The sequence below is a fragment of the Elephas maximus genome, chromosome 12, assembly GCF_024166365.1.
Source record: "Elephas maximus indicus isolate mEleMax1 chromosome 12, mEleMax1 primary haplotype, whole genome shotgun sequence".
Lineage (NCBI taxonomy): Eukaryota > Metazoa > Chordata > Mammalia > Proboscidea > Elephantidae > Elephas > Elephas maximus.
In genome coordinates this window covers 76,282,806-76,305,668 of record NC_064830.1, presented here as the reverse complement: position 1 = coordinate 76,305,668, position 22,863 = coordinate 76,282,806, and the positions used below count along the sequence as shown (strand labels likewise).

The window sequence follows — 22,863 nt, the reverse complement described above, 5'->3', positions numbered from 1 at the left end:
TTGTGCTACCTTGCTTCCCTGTGTCTGGAGGCCAGCACAATATGCCAGTCCCTTCCCATCTGGCCAGTGATACAGAAAAGCCCAGTGCAGTGGGTAAAGGCATAGGCTTGGAGTCAGACTTTTTGTGTTCAATTTCTGGCTTGAACACCATGGGCAAGCTACTTGCCATCTCTTAGCCTTAGTTTCCTCATCCTTAAAATTGGAATAATAATATACCTGCTTCTTAGGTTGCTGTGAGGAAACCCTGGGCATAGTGGTCAAGGGCTATGGCTGCTAACCAACAGGTCAGCAGTTCGAATCCACCAGGCGCTCCTTGGAAACCCTATGGAGCACTTCTACTCTGTCCTTAAGGTCACTACGAGTTGGAATTGACGGCAGCGGGTTTTTTTTTTTTTTTTTTTAGGTTGCTGTGAAGATTATAGGAGATGATGAATAAAGAACTTAATTCAGGGCCTGGTGCATGGTATAGCAAAAAAAAAAAAAAAAAGAAAGAAAGAAACCAGTTGCCATCGAGTCTATTCCTACTCATGGCAACCCAATGTTTTAGATAGAACCGTGTTCCATGGGGTTTTCAGTGGCTAATTTTTCAGAAGTAAATCACCACACCTTTTTTCTAAGGAGCCCCTGGGTGGATTCGAACTGCCAACCTTTTGGTTAGTAGCCGAGTGCTTAATCATTTGGACCACCCAGGGGTGCCGTGACACATAGTAAAAAAAAAAAAAGTAAGTACCCTAGAAATAGTAGTTAATATTTGAGGAATATTTTGCAGTTCACCGTTCTTTCAACAGTGTTACTTTGTGTATTTGTTTGATGGCCCTGTGAGATATGCTGGGCAGGTAGCACGGTCCCTGTTTTGTGGCTGAGGACATTTGAGGCCCAGAGAGGCTAAGTGACTCACCCAAGGTCACACAGCATGGGAGGGCAGTGGTGGGGATTTCAGCCTGGGGTCCTGGTAGAGCTCTTGTCCTTTGCATGGCATTGAGTAAACCTCTGTCTCCACCCAATTACATCCTTTGTGCTTTCCCCGTCAAGGGCCAAGAGGGAGCAGGAGGTGACTGTGCTGAAGAAGGCCCTGGATGAGGAGACTCGGTCCCACGAGGCCCAGGTCCAGGAGATGAGGCAGAAACACACACAGGTGGTGGAGGAACTCACTGAACAGCTCGAGCAGTTCAAGAGGGTAAGCAGTCCACCGACAGCTTTCAATAACTACAGATCAGAGTCTGTGGCATGAATCCCTGGGGGGCGCAAACGGTTAAGCGTTCCACTACTAGCTGAAGGACTGGTGGTTGGAACGCACCCAGACGTACCTGGAGAGACAGGCCTGGCGATCTGCTTCTGAAAGGTCTCAGCCTTGAAAACCCCGTGAAGCAGTTCTACTCCGCACACACGGGGTCGCCGTGAATCAGAACTGACTCCGTAGCAGCTGACAACAAGGGTCTGTGGTAAGACGCCTAACAGGCAGTGCGGAGTATCACTTACAGTCCGTTATGTCAGTTAATCCTCACAACCACCTTATGAGGTGGGGGCTAGTAAGCCCATTTTACACAGGAAGAAACTGAGGTCGAGTGCCTAGAAGTGAAGATACTCACCCAGGGTCACATGGCTAGTAAGTGGCAGAGCTATGATTCCAACCCAAGGAGTGTCTTACCCTCTACAGAGCAGGGTCTGTTTTTTCGTAGATAGGTTCTGCAGGATAACTTTAAAACTGAGAACATTCTATCCATCTCAACTTCTCGGCAGATTGAAGGAAAACTCATGATTTTATTTTAGTGGCCAAACAGCTCTCTGCTATGGTTGAGGAATCCCCGGGTCCTGGGCCTTTTTCTTGTTGCTGTATTAGTTTGTGTGGGATTTGGAACTGTTATACACAGCACTACTCTGAACAGCCTTGTCTTAGGTACTTTTCTCCCCTGTTGGAGTATTTTCTGTGCGTCATTCCCAAAGATCGGGTTTTTTAAGCTTGGAACATCCTGCTGAATTGCTTCCCTGGAAGTCTGAACTAATTTATTCCACCCTCAGTGTATGTTGCTGTTGTTGACAGCTGCCATTGAATTGGCATCTCGACCCCATGTGGTACAGAATACAACTGCCCCATAGGGTTTTCTTGGCTATAATCTTTATGGAAGCAGTTCGCCAGGCCCTTTCTTCCGCAGAGCTGCTGTGTGGATTTGAAACTACCCAGGCTCCTTCCTTAGTGTGTAGGAAGTCGCTGCCAGTGTGGTGTTTTGATTCAGTTACGTTAAATGTGTGCAGCCTTGCCTAAATGTTGCTGGAGTCTGCATCTCTGTTTCTCTCACTAGTCAAGCCAAAGGTTCTCCTATGAGGTGGTTTGCTGAACAGTTTTCTGGGAGCTTTTTCATTGCCTGTTTTATTGGAATCTCAAACTTTACTGTTCCTTAAAATAATGACAATACCTCACATAGAATTTAGTATGCGCCAGGTGTTGTTCCAAGTGCTTTAGGTACATTAGCTAACTTAATCTCCCCTGTGGCACTTGTTGGGGCCCTGGTGGCGCGGTGGTTAGGAGCTCAGCTGCTAACAAAAGGTCAGCACTTCGAGTCCACCAGCTGCTCCTTGGAAACCCTTTGGGACAGGGGGTTGTCCTGTAGGGTTGCTATGAGTTGGAATCTACTTGATGACAACGAGTTTGGCTTTTTTTTTTTGGGGGGGGTGGCACTTGTTAAAAACGCAGATTTTTAAGCCCCACCCTCAATCCTGATGGAGGCTGTGTTGGCACCACATTTTGGAAGGCACTAACAAGACTGATCCCCACCCCCCGCCCGCCAAATGAATGAATGGATGCTTGTTCATGTCCATTGTCAAGTGGAAGCTGAACACTAACCTTCTATATTTTGTCAATTCTTTATATATTTTGGACAAGTAAGATTTTGCTAGTTATGTTCTTACTAGGTGCTGTCAAGTTGGTTCTAACTCAGCAACCCTGTATAAAACAGAACAAAACGCTGTCCAGTCCTGCGCCATCCTCACAATCATTGCTGTGTTTGAGCTCATTGTTATAGCCACTGTGTCAGTCGATCTTGTTGAGGGTCTTCCTCTTTTTTGCTGACCCTCTACCAAGGACGATGTCCTCCAGGAACTGGTCCCTTCTATACTAATGTATAATGTATGATATACGTTTCCCCCCATCTTTTTTTTTTTAATATTCAAGTTGTTTTTTTTTTTAAACATACCTTCTGAAATAACCCTCAAGGCAGTAGTGAGGGGTACATGTCCCTTTTAATTTTACAGTTGGGAGAGTGGGGTCCCAGAAAGGGTAGCTGACATTCTGAGGCCAGGTGATCAATGGAGGTAAGCAGAAGCTGGGACCCAAGCCCTGGACTGGCAGCCAGGCTTCCCTGGTGAGACTCAGCTGTTCACGCCGCTGGCAGACAGCGTTCCTTCCTGGCCTGCATGAATACAGGGTGAGGCTGTACACTGAGAACAGTCTTTCACCTGACAACTTCAGCTCTGGCTGGGAACCCTGTCAGGTTGGTGGGGGAAAATCACCATGTCAGTCCTACCTGGGCCCCTTTTACACACCTGCAGCTTTGCCATAGTTCTGGGGGTCTTAGGTGAGCCCAGGCCCCGTGCTTATCCACCTGCATTGGCACCCCAAGAGGTGCCTTGTCCCTTTCTGAGGTCCAACAGCTCTTGGTCCTGCTTGGGGCAGAGGAATTTGCGGGAAAGCTGAGTGCTTAGTTTCCTGTGTTCTTGGGACCCACACACTTCTTTCTTGCTTCTTTCCTCTTCCCCACAGCCCTGGGGAAAGTTCCCTCCTCTCTCCTGCTTTTTCCCAAAACACTTCCCCGCCCTCAGGGAAACTCACATGCCCACTCAAACTGCATAGATAAAATAGCTTTCTCTTAACTATCCCAGAAACAGCAGTGATGATAAATGTGAGGGACAACAGGGAGTGGTGGGGACTAGGGACAGCTGGAGACGGCTCCATCTACAGGACCAACTGTTACTTAGATCTGGCCGACTGCGCCTTGCAGGAAGGCAAGACTTGTTTCCAGATCTTTAGTTTGTTTTTTTAATGTCAGAATTACTTAGGTATATACAGTGAAATCCACCAATTTGACAAATGTACACACTTATGTAACCACCCCCAGAGTCATGAAACAGAATATTAGATTTTTTTAAAAGATAAATCAGGACTCCAGATTTTTGTTAAATTTCTTTATTAAAATGTTGGCAACTAATTCAAAAATGGGGGTGGGGGGGAAGTACTGAATGGGCCAAACAGGACATGAGGAAGGCTGGATGTGGCCTGTGGGATGCTGGTTTGCAAGCTGTAAGCTTTTAGGAAAACAGAACCCAAAAGGTTTTACTGGTGAGTCTGTCCTCCACCCTGTTGTGTTCCTGGTGATGAGCTTAGGTCCCTGGACCTCCCTGAAGGAGGGGAAAGGGACCTCCCCGAAGGAGGGGAAAGGTTGCTATCTTAAAACTCTCTCCCGGCCACAGCGGCAATGCCTTCCCTCCCCTCTGCTTGTTTGGCCAGGCCAAGGCAAACCTAGACAAGAACAAGCAGACGCTGGAGAAGGAGAACGCAGACCTAACCAGCGAGCTAAGGGTCCTGACCCAGGCAAAGCAGGAGGTGGAGCACAAGAAGAAGAAGCTGGAGGTGCAGCTGCAGGAGCTGCAGTCCAAGTACAGTGATGGGGAGCGGGCCCGCGCAGAACTCAACGACAAGGTCCACAAGCTGCAGGTGAGGAGGCCGTGCGGCACCCAGCTCGGTGGGGACACGGCTCTTCCCAGCACCTGAAGTCTCTCTTGCTGCAAGGCAAGGGGGTTTCCTCTAGTTACATTCTTCGAGGATATGAGAGGGTAACCTTACTCAATTTAATCTTTAAAAATCTTTACTTGTTCTTTCAACAAGTATCTATTGAGCGACCTGCTGTATGCTAAGTACTGTGCTCAACCTGAGATACAACAACAAGGAAGAAAATAGACACTGTCCTTGGCCTGGCTAAGCTCCAGTTCGGGGTGGGGGATGAACATTCTAATCACACAAATATAAGATTATGCTGGAAAAGTGAGGCATGTAATGCAATTAAGTATAAACACAAGGTCCTAGCCTGGGCGCAGGAGTTGTCAGGGAAGCTTCCCTAAGGAGAACGTATATCTGACGGGGAATAGATGTCCACCAAGCAAATGTAGTGGCATATGCAAAGGCCCAGTAGTGGGTGGGAACATTAGAAGAGGTCGAATAAGGCCAGTCTACTGGAGTGCCAAATTCAAAGTGGTACAAAATGGGACTATAGAGGCCAGTTGTGGCCAGATGGTGCAGGGCCTTTGAGGCCCTATTATACGCATGTTGATACCCTGAGTGATGGGAAGCTATTGATGGATTTTATACTGAGGAATGACGTGGTGTGTTTGTCTTTGGTATGATTTAGCTTTGAATAGACATTTGGCCTGACTTGCCATTCACAGGATACAGTTAATTTTTGATAAATCTTTAGTGTGCTCTCAGCCTAGGGAGGGTCGAGCATGAGCCTGATTGTCCCATATACCGCTGGGAGCAGTGGCTTTGCTATCCTAATAAAAGCATTGTCCTAGAGGACCAGAGCCAAGCTATTTATATCCTTATTGTAAACGGGAATAGGATGGATGGTGAGTGGTAGCTCCAAAAGATCTGCTCCGAGATACTGGGGGCCTGAGTAAGGCAGAATACAGTAGGGGTTTTTTTACCTCTCATGTCTTTGCTTTTAGCCATTAAAGATCAGTAAAAGAGCAAAGACTAGGGGTAAGGAAGCGGGGTAGTGGGTCAGGGTCCCAGATGTTTAGGTGCCCTCCTGCATGCTCCTCTCCAGCTTTATGGTGGGGAGTGGGCCAGTCCAGATCATCTCTCAGTGTCTGGACTGTCACACCCACTGCTTCATCTTTGCCAACGTAGTCAGGGATCCAGGATCCATTTAGGGGAATCAGGGCCTAGTCAATACACTTTAGTGTTCTAATAGGTTCTTAGAGCCAGAAAGGCTAGAGCCAGGGATCCCAACTTGTAGGCCATGGACTCTCCTGGGGGCCATGGAGTTATCAGAGTTGCACACCTTCATGGGTATTTTCCTGATCAGTGGGTAGCACAAGTTTTCTCACGTGAAGCTGTGTGATGTGTTTTGAGTAAAAGGGCTCCTCATACTTAACGAGGACAGGGATTCTGCTCTAGGGGCTCCGACTAACTGTACTCTCTCGGTGCCCTCAGAACGAAGTGGAGAGTGTCACAAGCATGCTCAATGAGGCGGAGGGGAAGGCTATCAAACTAGCCAAGGACGTGGCATCCCTTGGATCCCAGCTCCAGGATACACAGGTGAGTATCCTGCCAACAGCCAGGGGGACCTGGGGTACAACCTTCCTGGGAGTGGGTCCCTGGAACCTCCATGTGTCCTTTTCATAGGAGCTCCTTCAAGAAGAAACCCGGCAGAAGCTCAATGTGTCCACCAAACTCCGCCAACTGGAGGATGAGAGGAACAGCCTGCAGGACCAGCTGGATGAGGAGATGGAGGCCAAGCAGAACCTGGAACGGCACATATCAACTCTGAACATACAGGTGCCAGCTGCATGTCCGTGCTTCTGACATGGTCCCCTCAAACTCTTTTCTGGGCCTAGAGTCCACAAGTGTAGGTTGTGTGAGTTCTGATGTTTTATAGTAGAAGACTGGCACCATTTTGCTTCGCTTACTGTGGCTCCTCCTGCTGTTGGGTTTCTTCAATGAGAAGAAAGTAGTCTTCTCTTCTTAGGGTTTGGGGCAGGGACAGGGATCACTCATGGCTTTCCTCTCACCCCACCCTGGACACTGCCATTTCAGCTCTCTGATTCAAAAAAGAAGCTGCAGGACTTTGCCAGCACCGTGGAAGTCATGGAAGAGGGCAAGAAGAGGCTCCAGAAGGAAATTGAAGGCCTTACCGAGCAGTATGAAGAGAAGGCAGCTGCCTATGACAAACTGGAAAAGACCAAGAACAGGCTTCAGCAGGAGCTGGATGACCTGGTCGTTGATTTGGACAACCAGCGGCAACTGGTGTCCAACCTGGAAAAGAAGCAGAAGAAGTTTGATCAGGTAGGGGTGGGAGTGCCCTTTACTTAGTTCACAAACGCTGGTTGGGGGATCAGGTTTGTGTAGGCCTAGTATCAGGTGTGGAGCCCAGGTGACGCAGTGGTTAAGAGCTACGGCTGCTAACCAAAAGGTCAACAGTTCAAACCACCAGCCACTCCTTGGAAACGCTATGGGACAGTTCTACTCTGTGCTATAGGGGTGCTGTGAATTGAAATTGACTCGACTGCCAATGGGTTTGTTTGGTTGGTTTAGTATTATGTGTGGCTGGTGTGTGTGCACCTCGATCCCATCCTCTGCTTTGCTGGAGGCAATGGGAAGCCATTTTGCTTTGTGTGACCATGAAAGACTAGGGCTACTAGATCCGAGGACCCTTGACAACTGTGGACTTTTCTAAGTACCGCCCACCAGGGCCATCTGCAAACACAATTCTAGTCCTATAAGGAATGAGGTTCATTTATTTTATTCACTCAACAAGTATTTCAGTGCTTACTGAACATTGCAAGTAATTCAAAGTTTATACTCTTTAAATACCAACTTTCCCCCAACATTTCATTATGAAAAATTTCAAGCAACCTGCAAAGTTGAAAGACTTTTACAGTGACTACCCACCCGTACACCCACCACCTGGATTCAACTATTAGCATTTTACCATATCTGCTTTCACATAGTTATTCTATTCATAAGAATGGATCACATCTACCAACTGCATCTTTGAGATGCATTTCAAAGCAAATTGACATCTCTACACTTTCTCCTCAATTTTTCAGTCTTCCATATCATGAACTAGTGTTTTTTTTTTTAATTACTTTGCTTCTTTTGAGGTAAAATTTACACATAGTGAAAACACACAAATCTTAAGTGCTCTGACAAATGCATGCCCCTCTATGATCCAAACCCTTAAATACCAACTTTTAATTCATTTTACCCATATTCAGTAAATGTGATTTATTTTATAAGTGACTCAATATTATTCTAAAAATGAGTTTCTGGATTGTACCATGAGGCCAACTGCCAGAGGTGAGGTGTGGGGGCTCACTGCCGCTCTCCAGACGGCCGGTGCTGGTTTCTCACTCCCAATTCTTCCCTTTTCCATCAGCCATCCCTTCTCATGCCAGCTCGTCTGCATTGCTTCTATCCTGCGGCTTCATTATCTGGTCGAGGGCCCAAGGTCACTTCCTGTCATATAGACTATAGGGTTTTTGTGTTGACTGTGCTCTTGGGAGACCCCTGTGCTTCCATCCACACACTCATCATTTCCCTAATATAGTTGATAGGAAGCTGCTTGTGGCCATGAAACAACAAAAGAATTTATTGGTCTCTGGCAGGATTAAACATCACTTTGACCTCTTTGACCTTTGACCATGACCTAACCAATGTGGCCAGCTTTAGTGGTTGCAGAGCTGATCCTGGTGTTGGGCAAGACTGGTGCAGGAGTCAGAAAGCAAGATGATTACAGACAACTTCCAAAGACAGCTAAAATTACTTGCACCTGGATAAATTCAGTAGCACACAAGGCCTCTTCCCCATTAAGTGAAGCCAGCACAAGTGCTCACCTCTGGGTCTTGTTTTGTAGTTGTTAGCCGAGGAGAAAAACATCTCTTCCAAATATGCGGATGAAAGGGACAAAGCAGAAGCAGAAGCCAGAGAAAAGGAAACCAAGGCCTTGTCCCTGGCTCGGGCCCTTGAAGAGGCCTTGGAAGCTAAAGAGGAACTCGAGAGGACCAACAAGATGCTCAAAGCTGAGATGGAAGATCTGGTTAGCTCCAAGGATGATGTGGGCAAGAATGTAAGTCGCTCTGTATTGTCTTTGCTTGTCCGTATTTTAACCCACCCTCTTTGATATTAAGCAATAATCAGGAGTCGAAGGCAATTCTTCAGGCTGGTGCAAAGGTGGGGGAGTGGTTTGGAACAGCAGTTGGGATGAGACTGAGTCGAGGCTCTGAGGGGAAGGCTCTCGTCTACACTCCCAGGGGCCATCTTGATTCATAGCCGGGCATCCTGCATGCAGGCAAAGCCACCACTGACCTGAATGAGATACCTCTCACTGGGATTCACTTGACTGTCTCAGTGGAGTCAGCCCTCACGTAGAAGGTACTGCTGCTCTCCCTACAGGTCCATGAGCTGGAGAAGTCCAAGCGTGCCTTGGAGACCCAGATGGAGGAGATGAAGACCCAGCTGGAGGAGCTGGAGGATGAGCTGCAGGCAACAGAAGATGCCAAGCTGCGGCTCGAGGTCAACATGCAAGCCCTCAAGGGCCAGTTTGAGAGAGATCTCCAAGCCCGGGACGAGCAGAATGAAGAAAAGAGGAGGCAGCTCCAGAGGCAGGTAAACCACGTCATGGGGAGGAAGGAAGGGGTGGCCTATTTCATTCCTGCCACCACCACTCCCGGCTTCATGGAGACTCTTCGCTCATCTGCAACCTGGGGATGAGAAAACCCACCTGGCAGGTAGTTTGGGGTGGGGGGTGGCAGGAGTGGTGAGCACCTGGGGGGCTCCGTGAGAGTCGGCTGGAGTGGAGTCCAGGGTGCAGCCCAGCTGCAAACAGCTCTCTTCCTCGCTCAGCTTCACGAGTATGAGACAGAACTGGAAGATGAGCGAAAGCAACGCGCACTGGCGGCTGCAGCCAAGAAGAAGCTGGAAGGGGACTTGAAAGACCTGGAGCTGCAGGCTGACTCAGCCATCAAGGGGAGGGAGGAAGCGATTAAGCAGCTTCGGAAACTGCAGGTGGGTGAAGCCCTGGGTTCCAGGTGTGGAGCGGAAGGAGGCTACAGCTCCTCTGGGGCCAGGTACATGAGTAGCAAGAGGAGAAAGCAGGCCTGTCTCTGTCTTTGCTGCTAGTTCAGCTGGTGTTTCTCCAACACCGTTTAGCTTTCAGGGGCTGTCTCCTGCCCTGCGGAACCCAGTTGCCATTGAGTTGATTCTGACTCACAGTGATCCTATGTGTGTCAAAGTAGAACTGTGCTCTATGGGGTTTTCAATGGCTGAGTTTTCAGAAGCAGGTTGCCAGGCCTTTCTTCTGTGGCACCTCTAGGTAGACTTGAGCCTTGGTTAGCAGCTGAACAGGGCTAGGGCCCTGTTATTGGGCATTTGGCCCCTGCCCTCAGAGGCACAGCTTCTTGAACAGGACTGATGGTACACCCAGAATGGTGCCCCCAAACAGCCACCTGCCCTCCTGATGCTGAAGGCAATACCCGTGTAACCGGAACTCTTCTGGGGCTAACTGTGGAAAACCCTAGGGGTTGGCCTAGAAAGGTAAGTTGAGTAAGGATGTCTTAGCTTGTCCTTCCTGTTGACTCACGCAGGCGCAGATGAAGGACTTTCAGAGAGAGCTGGAAGATGCCCGGGCATCCAGAGATGAGATCTTTGCCACAGCCAAAGAGAATGAGAAGAAAGCCAAGAGCTTAGAAGCTGACCTCATGCAGCTACAGGAGGTAATGCCTTCTGGATAGGACAGCCTCAGTGGGGGTATCATGGTAGCCACTCTGATGCCCAGGTTTGTGTGTTCAAGATCTCTGCCTCATACAGCATTCCAAATGGGTGCACCCATCGTAAGAGCACTCAAAGATCCATCCTTTTCTCCTCTGATGTAGCTGTGGGCTCAGACGTAGAAGCCATTCCCAGGGTGGCTGCAGACTGTGGGGGGCCTGGTGATGGGAGCGGGCTGGGCTCTTGGGTAGGGCTTGGCTCCCCTGCCCACCAGGGGACAGCAGATTTCCTTCCTGGCCCTCCAGGATCTCGCCGCGGCTGAGCGGGCTCGCAAACAGGCAGACCTGGAGAAGGAAGAGCTGGCAGAGGAGCTGGCCAGCAGCGTGTCAGGAAGGTAAGGAGCCACACTGCCCTGAACGGGGCAGGAGGGATGTTCTAGACCCAGAGGGTGAGGTCAGAGCCCTGTGGATCCCCATCTTAAAGCTGAAAACAATGGCACACTCCACTGACCTCGTGGCAGGGCTTGATGCCCAGTGGTGAGTCTTCCTCTGGGAGAGCGGCAGTTTCACTCATGCTGGACAAGCAGCAGGGTGGTGATGAGGAGGCTGGGAAAGAGCCACTCCTCACACCAGTACGAGTCCTGCTCCCTGTTGTGAGCTGTGTGACTCTGGACAAGACTCTTAGTCCTCTCTGTGCCTCGGTTTCGTCAGCTGTAAGATGAGGGCAGTCCCGAGGCACTGTTCCTGCAAAGAGCAGGTGTTTTCTAAGCCAGGATGAGGCTGGAGCCCTGGTTGTGGCTGCATCTCCCTTAGGAATACACTCCAAGATGAGAAGCGCCGCCTGGAGGCCCGCATCGCTCAGCTGGAGGAGGAGCTGGAGGAGGAGCAGGGCAACATGGAGGCCATGAGTGACCGTTTCCGGAAAGCCACGCAGCAGGTGAGGCACACAGCCTGGACCAGCCCTGCCACAGGGCCAGGCTCAGGGTTCCAGCATGGGGGCATGACGTACATTGAAGGCCCCCTGCGGCCCAAGGCAGTGGGGAACAGAGGGATGTGAGGGCAGGGCTCACACCCTTATCCCCTCTCCTTCCTCTCCCCCGCTGGTGTCACTCTTCAGCTGCTCTGCCCACTGTCTTCAGAACACCTAACACCTGACTGCAGTATCTCATGTGGTCATGAGTGTACATCTGGCTCCCTCCTTTACGTCAGGGCCTTCTGCTGGAGGGCATTCAGTGACATTCCAGATGACGGTCACTAAGGACACATCATGTGACCCACCCCAATCCAGGGCAGAGAACAGACAAGGGACCAGATGCCAAGAGGAGAGGGGGAGGAGGGGCATCACTGAGCTTCCTGGAAGAGAGAACCTCCTGACCTGGAGTTGGCTAGTGGAAGAAAAGGGAGGGGAAGGCGCACAGACGCAGAGACCGCAGGAGGCTGGAGGCAGCAGGCTTGCCATCTCAGGGATGCTGCCTGGGCTTCCTTGCACCCACCGTGTGGTCTTCACCCTTGTCCCCAGGCCGAGCAGCTCAACAATGAGCTGGCTACAGAGCGCAGCACAGCCCAGAAGAACGAGAGTGCACGGCAGCAGCTCGAGCGGCAGAACAAGGAGCTCCGGAGCAAGCTCCAGGAGATGGAGGGGGCAGTCAAGTCCAAGTTCAAGTCCACCATCGCAGCACTGGAGGCCAAGATCGCACAGCTGGAGGAGCAGGTCGAGCAGGAGGCCAGGTACGGTGGGCCCAGTGTCTCTATCCCCCTGGTGACTGGCAGGATGTTGGGGAGCCTCTGGCATCAGCTCTGCCTTGCGGAAAATAAGCCCAGCAGTCCCCATGCTGCAGGAATGATATGAGAATTGAATGGGGACATGGCGAAGGGTTGTTCCCGGCCTACAGAGAGCGCTTTACACGCGAGCTACTTTTGGTAGCATGGCTATCCCCACAGGCACAAGCTAGCTCTCCAAGGCACACACATGCTTTTCCTACCTGTGCTTGTGGGGACATCATGTTAACAGATGTATGAAAAGCCCAAGTCTTCAACCCACTCAGCACAGAGATGGGCAGGCTTCTCAGCTTAATTACCAATCGACTGAGGCCTAAAGTCAGTGTACAAATTCGGTGGATTTTAGAGTCCTCGGATACGTGCAACCATCACCACAGTTGATTCTAGAACATTTTCTTCACCCCTAGAAGAAACCCTACCCCCTTTATGTCACCCCTCCCCCCTCAGCAACCACTAATCCACTTTCTGTCCATCTACATTTGATTTCATGGCTGGCTTGTTTTACTCAGCGTGTTTCTGAGGTTCATCCACGTTGTAGCATGAAGTGGTATTTCACTCCTTTGTCTGACCCATTCTTGGGATATGTCCTGATCCGGGGCTCAGAAAGTGTGCTCAGGGTAGGCAAGATGCTGTATCAGGTTTACACACCAGTTATACAGGGAACATCCCATTGGAAACGGTCTCCCTGTCTCTCCCTGTCTCTCCGTGTGTGCAGAGACAAGCAGGCAGCTGCCAAGTCACTGAAGCAGAAGGACAAGAAGCTGAAGGAGGTCCTGCTGCAGGTGGAGGACGAGCGCAAGATGGCGGAGCAGTACAAGGAACAGGTACCCCTGTCCCGTGCAGGCCTTCCCAGCACCCTCGGGCCCCCAGGCCCTGCTGACCCCGTGCTCACTCTGACAGGCGGAGAAGGGAAACCTGAGGGTCAAGCAACTCAAGAGGCAGCTGGAGGAGGCGGAGGAAGAGTCCCAGCGTATCAACGCCAACCGCAGGAAGCTACAGCGGGAGCTGGATGAGGCCACGGAGAGCAACGAGGCCATGGGCCGGGAGGTGAACGCCCTCAAGAGCAAGCTCAGGTAAAGCAGCCGACTGGCCCCAGCCTGGTCTGGTCTCTCTAGGTGGAGAGGCGACTTGGGGGTGGTTCTCAAAAAAAAAAAAGAAGCATGAAATGCCCATCATAAATGCCCGCCATGAGCCCCCCTTGCCCCTTCCCGTGGTTTCTCTTGGCTCATTATTAGCAAGCACTGGTGTGTGCCAGGCACTGAGACACGGCCCAGCTCTGCCTCTGAGGCGCTTACTGTGGTCTTTAAGCTTTGCTTCCCATCCCATTTTCCTATGCAGGAGGTGCAGCATCCCTGACTCCTGAAACCTTTTCTTCATACGACCCTTGACAATTGTAAATCTCCTCACTCCTAACCTCTTTGAACATTCCCTTCACTTTCTTGCTCTAACTCGGGGTTCTTAGCCTCGGCACTACTGACGTTTTGGGGCCCGATAATTCTCTGTTGTGCAGGCGGTCCTGTGCACTGTAGGATGCTTGGCAGCATCCCTGGTCTCTACCCGCTAGATGCCAGTAGCACCTCTCCACCAGTTGTGACAACAAAAATGTCTCCAGACACTCAAATGTCCCCTTGGCGGCAGTCACCTGCAGTTAAGAACCTGCTCCAACTGGAGCAGGGCTGTTACCTCTCCCCAAACCTCAGAGTTCTGGGCCTAAAGGATGGCAGGTAGCCACCTTGCTCCTCAGTGCTGCTTCCACCCACCCTTCCTTGTCGCAGGAGGTTTTAGGTCCTAGTTCCTACCACTCTTCTACTCTAGTCCTCACGCTATTCTTGGTGATTTCAACGTCAGCAGGCAACCCAACCTCTCTGTTCCTTGTTCTTTTCTCCTCCATGAACCTGCTACTCCGAGGGCTTTACCAGTAACTCTAAGCCGTCAGTAATTTTAACATTGAGTGTCTCATCTGGTTCCCTGGGGCTTTCAGCCCACCAAGCTCTCATCCCCCCTCACCATCTTTACCAGCTTCAAGCCATGGTTAGTCATGCTAATGACTCCTTCCACCCAACCTTCACTCCCTAGCCCTTCTCTTGTTTGGTTGTACTCATTTGGTTAAATTAAAACCAAGCCCACTGCTGCTGAGTCAATTCCAACTCGTAGTGACCCTACAGGACACAGGAGAACTTCCCCACAGGGTTTCCAAGGAGTGGCTGGTGGATTCGAAATGTCGACCTTTTGGTTAGCAGCTGTAGCACTTATCCACTGTGCCACCAGGGCTTCTTGGTTAAACCACAACCCCAATTAAATCATTTGCTGGTTCCTCTTTTTTTTTTTTTTACATGTCAAAACCGTCCACCTTCTCCACGCTGGCTGCTGAAAGGGGCAAGAGAAAAACAGACAACTACATTCCCACTCTGCCCCTTGACCACTAACATCGCGCAGACTTCCCTGCTGCTGCTGCCCCCCTCCCCGATCCTCAAGCTCTCCCCCTCTCCTGTTGTGTGTCATGGATTCTAACTCACAGTGACTCTATAGGACAGAGAACTGCCCCACAGGGTTTCCAAGGCTGCAATCTCTACGGAAGCAGATCGCCATATCTTTTTCCCGAGGAGTGGCTGGTGGGTTCAAACTGCGGACCTTTCGGTTAGTAACCGAGCACTTAACCACTGCACCACCAAGGCTCCTTTCCCCTCTCCTAGAGATCTCCTTTTTACTACTCGCCTCATCCTCACTGTAGCTGATGACCTTACCTCCTGTTTAACTGAAAAATAGAAATGATCAGAAAAGTACACAACTCCCACTACCCATCTCCCCATGAGATGTTCCACTTTTTTCCCTGTTTCTGTGGCTGAACTGTTCAGAAACAAGGCCAACACCTCTTTAGACCCACCAATGGTTTACTCCAGAAATTCTTACCTCTCTCTTTTGCAACGTTTTCCCTCTTACTAAATCATTCCATCAGCTTAAAAAACCTTAGTCCTGCATCCCTGATAAACCCGATCTAAGCAAAACCGTAAGGAAAGAGTTGCTGTTTCCAGCTCTCCTCCTTGCTCTCTAAAACCCACACCAGTCAGGCTACAGGCCCAGTGGCTTCAGCATGGAGAGACGCCAGGCTCCGTCCTCATCTGACTCAGCAGCAGCCCTGGATACACTTTCCTCACTGGGCTTCTGGACACCACCCCTACCTGGTTTCCCTCCTACCTTTCTGGCTGTCTCTTTCCATCTCCTTTGCTGGTACCTCTCATTTCAAAACACCCTTGGCACTGGACTGCCAGGGCACCATCTTGGTCCTCTTTTCATCTCTCTCCTCTGCTCACTCCCTGTGATTTCAACTAGTTTCATGGGTCAGCAAAAAAAGAGGGAGACCCTCAATGACACAGTGGCTGCAACGGTGGGCTCAGACACAGTAAGCAGTGTGAGGATGGTGCTGGACCAGGCAATGGTTATATAAGGTTGCTATGAGTCAGAGCCGACTTGAGGGCACCTAACAACATGGCTTTAAAACACCATCTGCAGCTGATGAATTCCAAGTTTCTATCTCCAGCCCAAGCTTCTTCCCTGAACTCTGGACCATCTTGGCATTTCCACTCAGATGTCTAACAGGCATCTAACATACCCCACCCTGAGCCTGGATGGAACCCCTCCACCCCACCCCAAAGCCAGCATCTCCAACATCCTCCCCAGCTCAGCACCTGAGATGAAGAACCTGCTATTAACTCAGACCAAAACCCTGTGGTCCTCCTTTCTTCTTCTCTCTCCCTTACATTCCGCATCCAGACTGTCAGAAAATCTGGTCAACTTTACCTTACCAATCCGGCACATCTGCATCCAACCACTGCTTGCTACCTTGGTGCAAGCCACCTGTCACCTCTCATCTAGTCACTTTCACAGGCTCCGACTGAGTCTCCTGCTTCCACACTGCCCCCTATAATCTGTTCTCAACACAGTGGCCAGAGGGATCCTGGTTTAATGACAGTCAGACCACACCCCTCCTTTGCTCCAGAACTTCCACCTCACTCAGAGCCTAACCACAGGCTTTACAAAGATAAGTCTCAGTAAAAACAAAAACCCAGTGCTAGGCCCTACCTAATCTGTGTCCGCTGCCCCTGAATTACCTGTCTGACCTCTTCACACACTGCCTCAGGGCCCTTGCACCAGCTGTTTCCTCTGCCTGGAATGATCTTCCCCCAGACAACTGCAGAGCTCCCTCCCTCCCTCCCTTCTGGTTTTTACTCAGATGTCACTCTGTCTAAAATCCCAGCCTCACTCCCTATAGATCCCCTCTGCTTCCCTGCTGTGTCTTTTTCTCCTAAGCCACATGTTACGTGGTATTTATTTTACTCGCTTGTCTCATTTATGGTCCATCTTCCCTTTAGGCCTGTAAGCTCTGTGAGTACAGAGGTTTGGTCTTTACTCCCAATGTCTATCATAGTGCTGGGCAGGGTAAACCTTCAATAAATGAGTTATGGATGACGTTTCTTCAGCTTCATTCTCAAACCACCTCCTCCATTTTGCCCTGGCCTCTCACTACCTCTGCTGTTGTTCACTTGATATCTGCTGTTTTAATCCTACATACATGTATTTGCAAATAAAACTCACCACCCCTAGATTGTTAAACCAGCACCACCTGCGTTAACAGATCACAATGAAATTAAATACAGCAAAAGAAAACAGAGTTCTAGCCATGTGTCCTCCTGGTGACTCTGACCCCAAGACCTGCATCTCAGTTAGAAAGGGACAGGACGTCAGCACCAAGCAGACTCTGACACAATCAGATGTTATTTAAAGAGACTTGAAAAGGAATTACCTTTCTCACTGTGCAAGCCAGTGGCGTGCTCTGGAATCACCTAAAATCACCAGGCATATCGATCAACTCCACACACTTTGGGAGCCATGGCCATGGGACAAGGGAAAATCCAACCTCAGTGGGGAGAAGGGAGTGGCTGGTTCAGGGCACCAGGGCAGGAAAGGGGAGGGAGGCTGTGTATCCTGCTACAATGGGATGGAAATAGACCTAATGCTTAGTGGTGCAGCAGGGTCCGGGAGCAGCTCCCCTGAGAGCTGTCAGAGGAGGAGATAACCCCTACAGAATGAGGGTCTACTGGTGGCTCGGTACCCCACCCTCCTTAGTGGCTGGGCCGAGTGGTAGGGAGACAGTCAGCCACTCCAATCCTTGCAGCCCCTGCTGTCTTGCTCCCTGAGCTTGGGCCTGATTCCACTGGCACACACTGAACATCCCCTGTGGGGTTTGGCCCAGACAACAGACCTTTCTTCTAGGTAATGCAAGTCAATGCTGCACAAACCATTGCTGCCAGTCCTAATACGAACTTACAATTAATGCAGGCTGTAGACGTGTTATACCTCTTCTGCCCTGTCCGAGTCTCAGGTGCACAAAATCAAGTTCTAGGGCTTTGAGTGAAGTTGGCAAGCTCAGCCAGCTCCACATTGAGCAAGGAATTGCAAAGCCAAGTTTCACACTATTTTATCAGCCAGATAAATGTCAACACCAAAACCAAACCAGCTGCCATCAAATTGATCCCAACTCATGGTGACCCCACATGTTGCAGATAGAAGTGCGCTCCACAGTGTTTTCAAGGCTATGATCTTTTGGAAGGAGATTGCCAGGCCTTTCTTCCAAGGAGCCTCTGGGGTGGGTTTGAACTGCCAACACATCGGTTAACAGTTCAGTGGTTAACAGTTTGCGCCACCCAGGGACTCCTAAATCTCCACACAGGCCCTTTTTAAAGCCTGACCAACATACGTATCATTTGCCACGGGGCCAATCATCTCCAACACGAGCTACAGAAGGTATCCATCTTTACGTCCTTGCTAGAGGTATAAAAGGTTGAAGGCCAAATAATAATAAAGATGGCACTGCAGGGGCCTGGCCTGGCACTTTTCAGCTTCTGTTCCAGGACTTGCTTACCCAAATGCCTTTCCCTTCTGGAACAGGTATGCATAATGGGAGGAAGCATCCTGCCTTCTTAAAAGGAGTTCTGAAGTATAGACATTTTCTTATTAATTAAAAAAAAAAACTACACTCTTTTTATGTGTCAGTCTTTCAGACTTCTTGACCTCAGCGGCCTAGACGCAAAGTTGATTTAAAAGTGCTTTTAGTTATTTAGCTGAAGCAAATGCCTTTAATTATTAAAAACGTACTTAAATGGGTGCCTTCGTTTTGCTGCTGGTAACCACTAGGGACTCTCTCTCTGTTTCAGAGGCCCCCTCCCCCAGGAAACTCCGCAATGACTCACCAGGTATCATGCCTTCAGCTTTGCAGCTCATGTGTGTTGCGCTCAGTTTCCATTTTCTTCCTGCCCAGCGTGCCCCAGCCCTTTTTTTTTTTTTTTTTTTGGGCCCTTGCAAATTTTTGTGAGATTCCTACAAAATCTGAGGGCCTGGGTATCTTAGTTCAAAACTGTCTTGAATCAAAACCAAGGTAAATGTGACTGTAAGACCTCATCACTCGACCCATTTTCCTTCCCCTCTTCTGGACAGCGCTTTGGCAGACAACACGGCACTGAACAACAGGACCTTATCACCGTGTTTTGAAACTTTAGAGGCTGTATGTTGCTGGGGTTTTTCTTACCTGCATGGTGAGGGCCTCTCACACTGTTAGGATGCTCGGCTCTCTTCCCTTATACAGTTAAGACACACCACTGAGTGGATATGACAATTCCACTATTGAGGTACATGCCTGGAGAATGTACTTGATTTTGATCTGGCTGGTCTGGTTCACAAATTAGACATAAGAGGGCACACAGGTCCATGATAACCACAGCCCAGCAACTTGTCCTCCCAGTCAAGCTTTCACAAACTTGCCTGCAAAGGAAATGAACACTTGCTGTGATGGTTTTACAAATGCCAGGATTGCACAAGGCTTGAGCAAGATGTAGCTGCTTACTGCATCATCAGGGCAAGAGGGGGGAAGCCTGGCACTGCAAAAACAAGCGCTGGCAGAGCCTTGTCCAGAGGCCTCACGGGCACGTTCCAGGACGGGAATGGACACTCAAGACTCAAGGAAGCCCACAGGGCCCTTCCCGAGAGAGTGAAGAGGTCTCTACTTCTCTGGATTGTAACAGCTTTTTCGATGTGAAGTTAGGCACCTGGGGCCTGGTTTCCCTCTCCCCACCCCTTGAGAGGCCAAACAAGCCCTAGCTATGTCCATCTTTTCTTCTGGAGACTCTCAGCTTTGCTGTTGCTACCCAAATACTTAAAGCTGGAAGAGGCCTTGGCAAGAGCTTTCGTGTCGGTTTCACAGGGGAGCAAATACGTCTGTAGGACTCATAGCTTTCGAGCAACTCCAATTGGAATCATAGGAGTAAGCTAAACTTGAGAGTAGGATGGAGGGAAGGACAATAGTTGGGGCGAAAGTGAGTCCTTGCAAAGCAGCAGGGTGCTTACCCTCTTATACTTAGATCTGGTGTGCCAACAGTGCCCTGGAGAAGTTGAGTCCACGAATAGCATCCGAATTCTCCAGGATCAGACTCTGTAAGAAAACCTTTAAAGGGGTCCCTTACTTCTGTAGCAAATGTGGCCAGGGGCAGTCCTTGCCTAGGGTTTGAAACCTAGCTCTTCTGAGAGGCATCTGAGCCAGAATGTTCCCTGTGGAATGGCATCCCAGGAGGGCTTACAACAGCCCAGGGCACAATTTACTTCTTAGATCAGGGGAGCAAACTTATCCGTTGAACTCTCTTCTAGTTAGCAAATACTGATTCTCCCAAGAGGCAAAACCAAGCTCCCTGGAGCCGTGAAGCTCAGGCTTGGAACTATTTCCTAGTCCGAGGGAATCCTGCTGGGAAGGCCTTTCTCCTCCCTGCTTCTCACTGGTTTTGAACCTGGAGGGCTGAGGTGGAAGGAGCTATATAGACATACAGGCAACAGTGCAAATGACTGTTGATCCTGCTCTTTCCACCCCTCATTTTGGGACCCTTCTGTTGGACTCAAGTTCTTGGAAAACCTACTGTTAAAGAAAAAAGCTTTTATAAGTCACTTCTAGAGAGAGAGAGCAATGGAAAGTTAGTTCTCAGGGAGATGGAGCCTAGAAGCTTCCCTCCGAAGTGAGTGGAACTGGCCTGAGACTCTCTGGTTGGGGTGGCTACAACTTTAAGTATTTATTCCTGATCGCTGTACCTCGGGAAGCACTACCCCCTGAACCTGGGTGGGCTTTACCAGCTCTGGGATCCTCACCTTCTCTTGTCTCCAAAAGGCTCACGTCAGAATTCCTCTTCTCAGCGATCACGAATCTCTGGGCCTTGCTTATGCCTCTAGTCTTACTTGTCTGAATCGTTTCTTTGACTAAAGAGTGGGTAACTGGGGTGGGCTTACCCTCGTGGCTTCTCTGTCCAGCCTTTGGGTGATGAGCAGGTCATTTTCCTGACAAAAAGTTTGCTTTCTTCTGAGACATCCTAAAATGAGTTAAGGCCTGTGCTCCAATTCAGGTCAAACAGGGCCAGGTGGCCAGAGCCCAACAGTGATTACTTGTTGTGATCCTGAAAATACTGCTAACGTCTCTTCCAAACAGCAAAGGTTAGCTGCAGGTGGGTCTGGCATTTCCTCCTCCTGGCCACCTCAGCTCCATACCCCCCACCCAAAATCTCACTTCACATGACCAGCCCTTCCTATGGAAGCAGGTCAGGCCTGGGTGGTAACTTGAGACAGCATCTGGCAGGACCAGAGAAAAGACGGAGGGGAGAGCTAATGACAGAGAGAAGGGTGCCCTACTAGCTAAAGCTAAAATATACCTCAATTATTACTACATGTAAATTATTTTTCTAACAAATATTCACTGAGCACCTATCCCCACACAGTACCTACCACAGTAAGGCATAAAAAAATAGGCATAATCCCGCCCTGGTGGAACTCAGTCCAAGAAGCTCCACACCAGCAAGGGGCGATGACTTGTTCTTTAGCCAAGGAGCACCCTCTGTCCCACTCCTTAGCTCACTTTCCCTGGCTAGGAACCACTGGGGGGCCCTTGCCCACATGGGATGAATAAAAAACAAAGGGAAGCATAAATCTCCATCTTTTTTTTTTCTTTTTTAAATGGAAGGCCCCAGATCAGAATCCTGTGAGCCATCGAATGGTTGAGCCAAACATTTTTTTTGAAAAGACTAAATCCTCCCATTTCAGCTGATTAAATGCCTTATGACAGGTCAGAATTTGCTGACTTCAACCTGAACATTTGCGTATGATTTGTTTTGAGTTTGTGTTTGGTTTTGTCCCTTATTAAGAAATTTATTCCAATTTTCGGGGAGCCTTTTTTTTTTTTTACTAAGGAAACGTGTGTTTTTCTTAAAACCCACAGGCGAGGAAACGAGACCTCTTTTGTTCCCTCTAGAAGGTCTGGAGGACGTAGAGTTATTGAAAACGCAGATGGTTCTGATGAGGAAATGGACACACGAGATGCAGACTTCAATGGAACCAAAGCCAGTGAATAAGCCACTGGCCAGTTTTGCACCTCAGCAGGAAAAAAACAGAACAAGACGAAACCCAGCAGACGGTACTTAGCACTGTCAAAATCCATGTTCAAATTCCAAACACCACAGACACCCATCACAACGAATATAAAACCACCACCCTGTATTCGGGGTATAAATTTAAGTTTCATGCTGTACCAGATGAGAAAAAGCCAAGAGGAAACACATGCCCTCCTCTCCCTGTACCAATAAATTGTGCAGAGATTTTGAGTTTAGAAAAATACATCACAGTAACCAGTCACTGACAACCTAGTTTTCATGAAATTGGGAGAAAGTTACCAAAATGGGTGCCAGTGCCCCCCACTCCCAAATCATCCCCTATCCTGTGTACCCTTCAAACTCCTTCAGTTGGCCCTTGTTTGAGAATTCTTTATTTCCCTCCTGGTTACCACACCTCTGATGCACACAGCTCACCAAGACCAAGTGCCTTCTTTAGTCACGAGAATTAAAAAAAAAAAGACACTCTGCTCAGATGGGCAAGAGCAGGAATGTTACACTGTTTTATATGCACCCCGATTGTACTTAAGGACACCTTCACTAATAAAAGGTTATAAATCACTAGAATGTAGTGGGCTTTTCTGTTGCATGATCTTCTATAGAGCAAAGAGAGGGCGTGGTGGGGGGGGTTCTCATTTAATCCTTGCAACAACCTTACGGAGTCAGGGTTGTTATTTCTTCAGTGGGGAAACCAAGGCCCAGGGAGGTAGACTAAGTTGCCCAAGATCCAACAGACCTCTTCTCACAGACGATCTCAAGATCTTCTCTCAAGGAGAGAGAGATGCAAAGCGAGACGTCTGAGAGGACTTTTCCAGCCAGGATGTGGGTGGCTTGAGGCCAGAGGCGCACGATGATGTGCTGGGATCAGCACAGCACCACCTCCTGGACCGTCCACTGATGACCCGGAAGAACATTTTTATCAACTGAAACTGATATGTACACAATATGAGGAGTATAAAATGTCCTTGGAATTTTTAAGTGGAAACACAAGATTTCTACTACTGGCCTCTTTCACCCAGCAGAGGCCAACAAGCTTTCTGTAAAGGCTGGATAGTAAGTTTTTTAGGTTTTGCAGGCTAAATACGGTCTCTGCCGTATATTCTTCTCCCCCCCCCTTTTTTTAATAACCCCTTAA

The 22,863-nt window shown here is 49.3% G+C and overlaps 1 protein-coding gene across 2 annotated transcripts in view; it reads left to right on the top strand.

Annotated features, from left to right (window-relative positions):
• MYH11 (myosin heavy chain 11) overlaps positions 1-22,289 on the top strand; it is a 153,774-nt gene extending 131,485 nt beyond the window's left edge. The window contains exons 27-42 of one of the 2 annotated variants that reach the window (XM_049902730.1): positions 1,033-1,177; positions 4,502-4,708; positions 6,206-6,310; positions 6,398-6,550; positions 6,809-7,057; positions 8,628-8,840; positions 9,167-9,379; positions 9,617-9,778; positions 10,357-10,485; positions 10,786-10,874; positions 11,293-11,416; positions 11,999-12,207; positions 12,974-13,082; positions 13,159-13,331; positions 18,471-18,509; positions 21,560-21,647. In XM_049902730.1, coding sequence (XP_049758687.1) covers positions 1,033-1,177; positions 4,502-4,708; positions 6,206-6,310; positions 6,398-6,550; positions 6,809-7,057; positions 8,628-8,840; positions 9,167-9,379; positions 9,617-9,778; positions 10,357-10,485; positions 10,786-10,874; positions 11,293-11,416; positions 11,999-12,207; positions 12,974-13,082; positions 13,159-13,331; positions 18,471-18,501 — 2,311 coding nt within the window. In that variant the 3' untranslated portion in view covers positions 18,502-18,509; positions 21,560-21,647. Of the gene's footprint in view, positions 1-1,032; positions 1,178-4,501; positions 4,709-6,205; positions 6,311-6,397; positions 6,551-6,808; positions 7,058-8,627; positions 8,841-9,166; positions 9,380-9,616; positions 9,779-10,356; positions 10,486-10,785; positions 10,875-11,292; positions 11,417-11,998; positions 12,208-12,973; positions 13,083-13,158; positions 13,332-18,470; positions 18,510-21,559 lie in introns of both variants that reach the window. The other variant, XM_049902729.1, reaches the window with a different exon arrangement.
• The last annotated feature ends 574 nt before the right edge of the window (positions 22,290-22,863 follow it).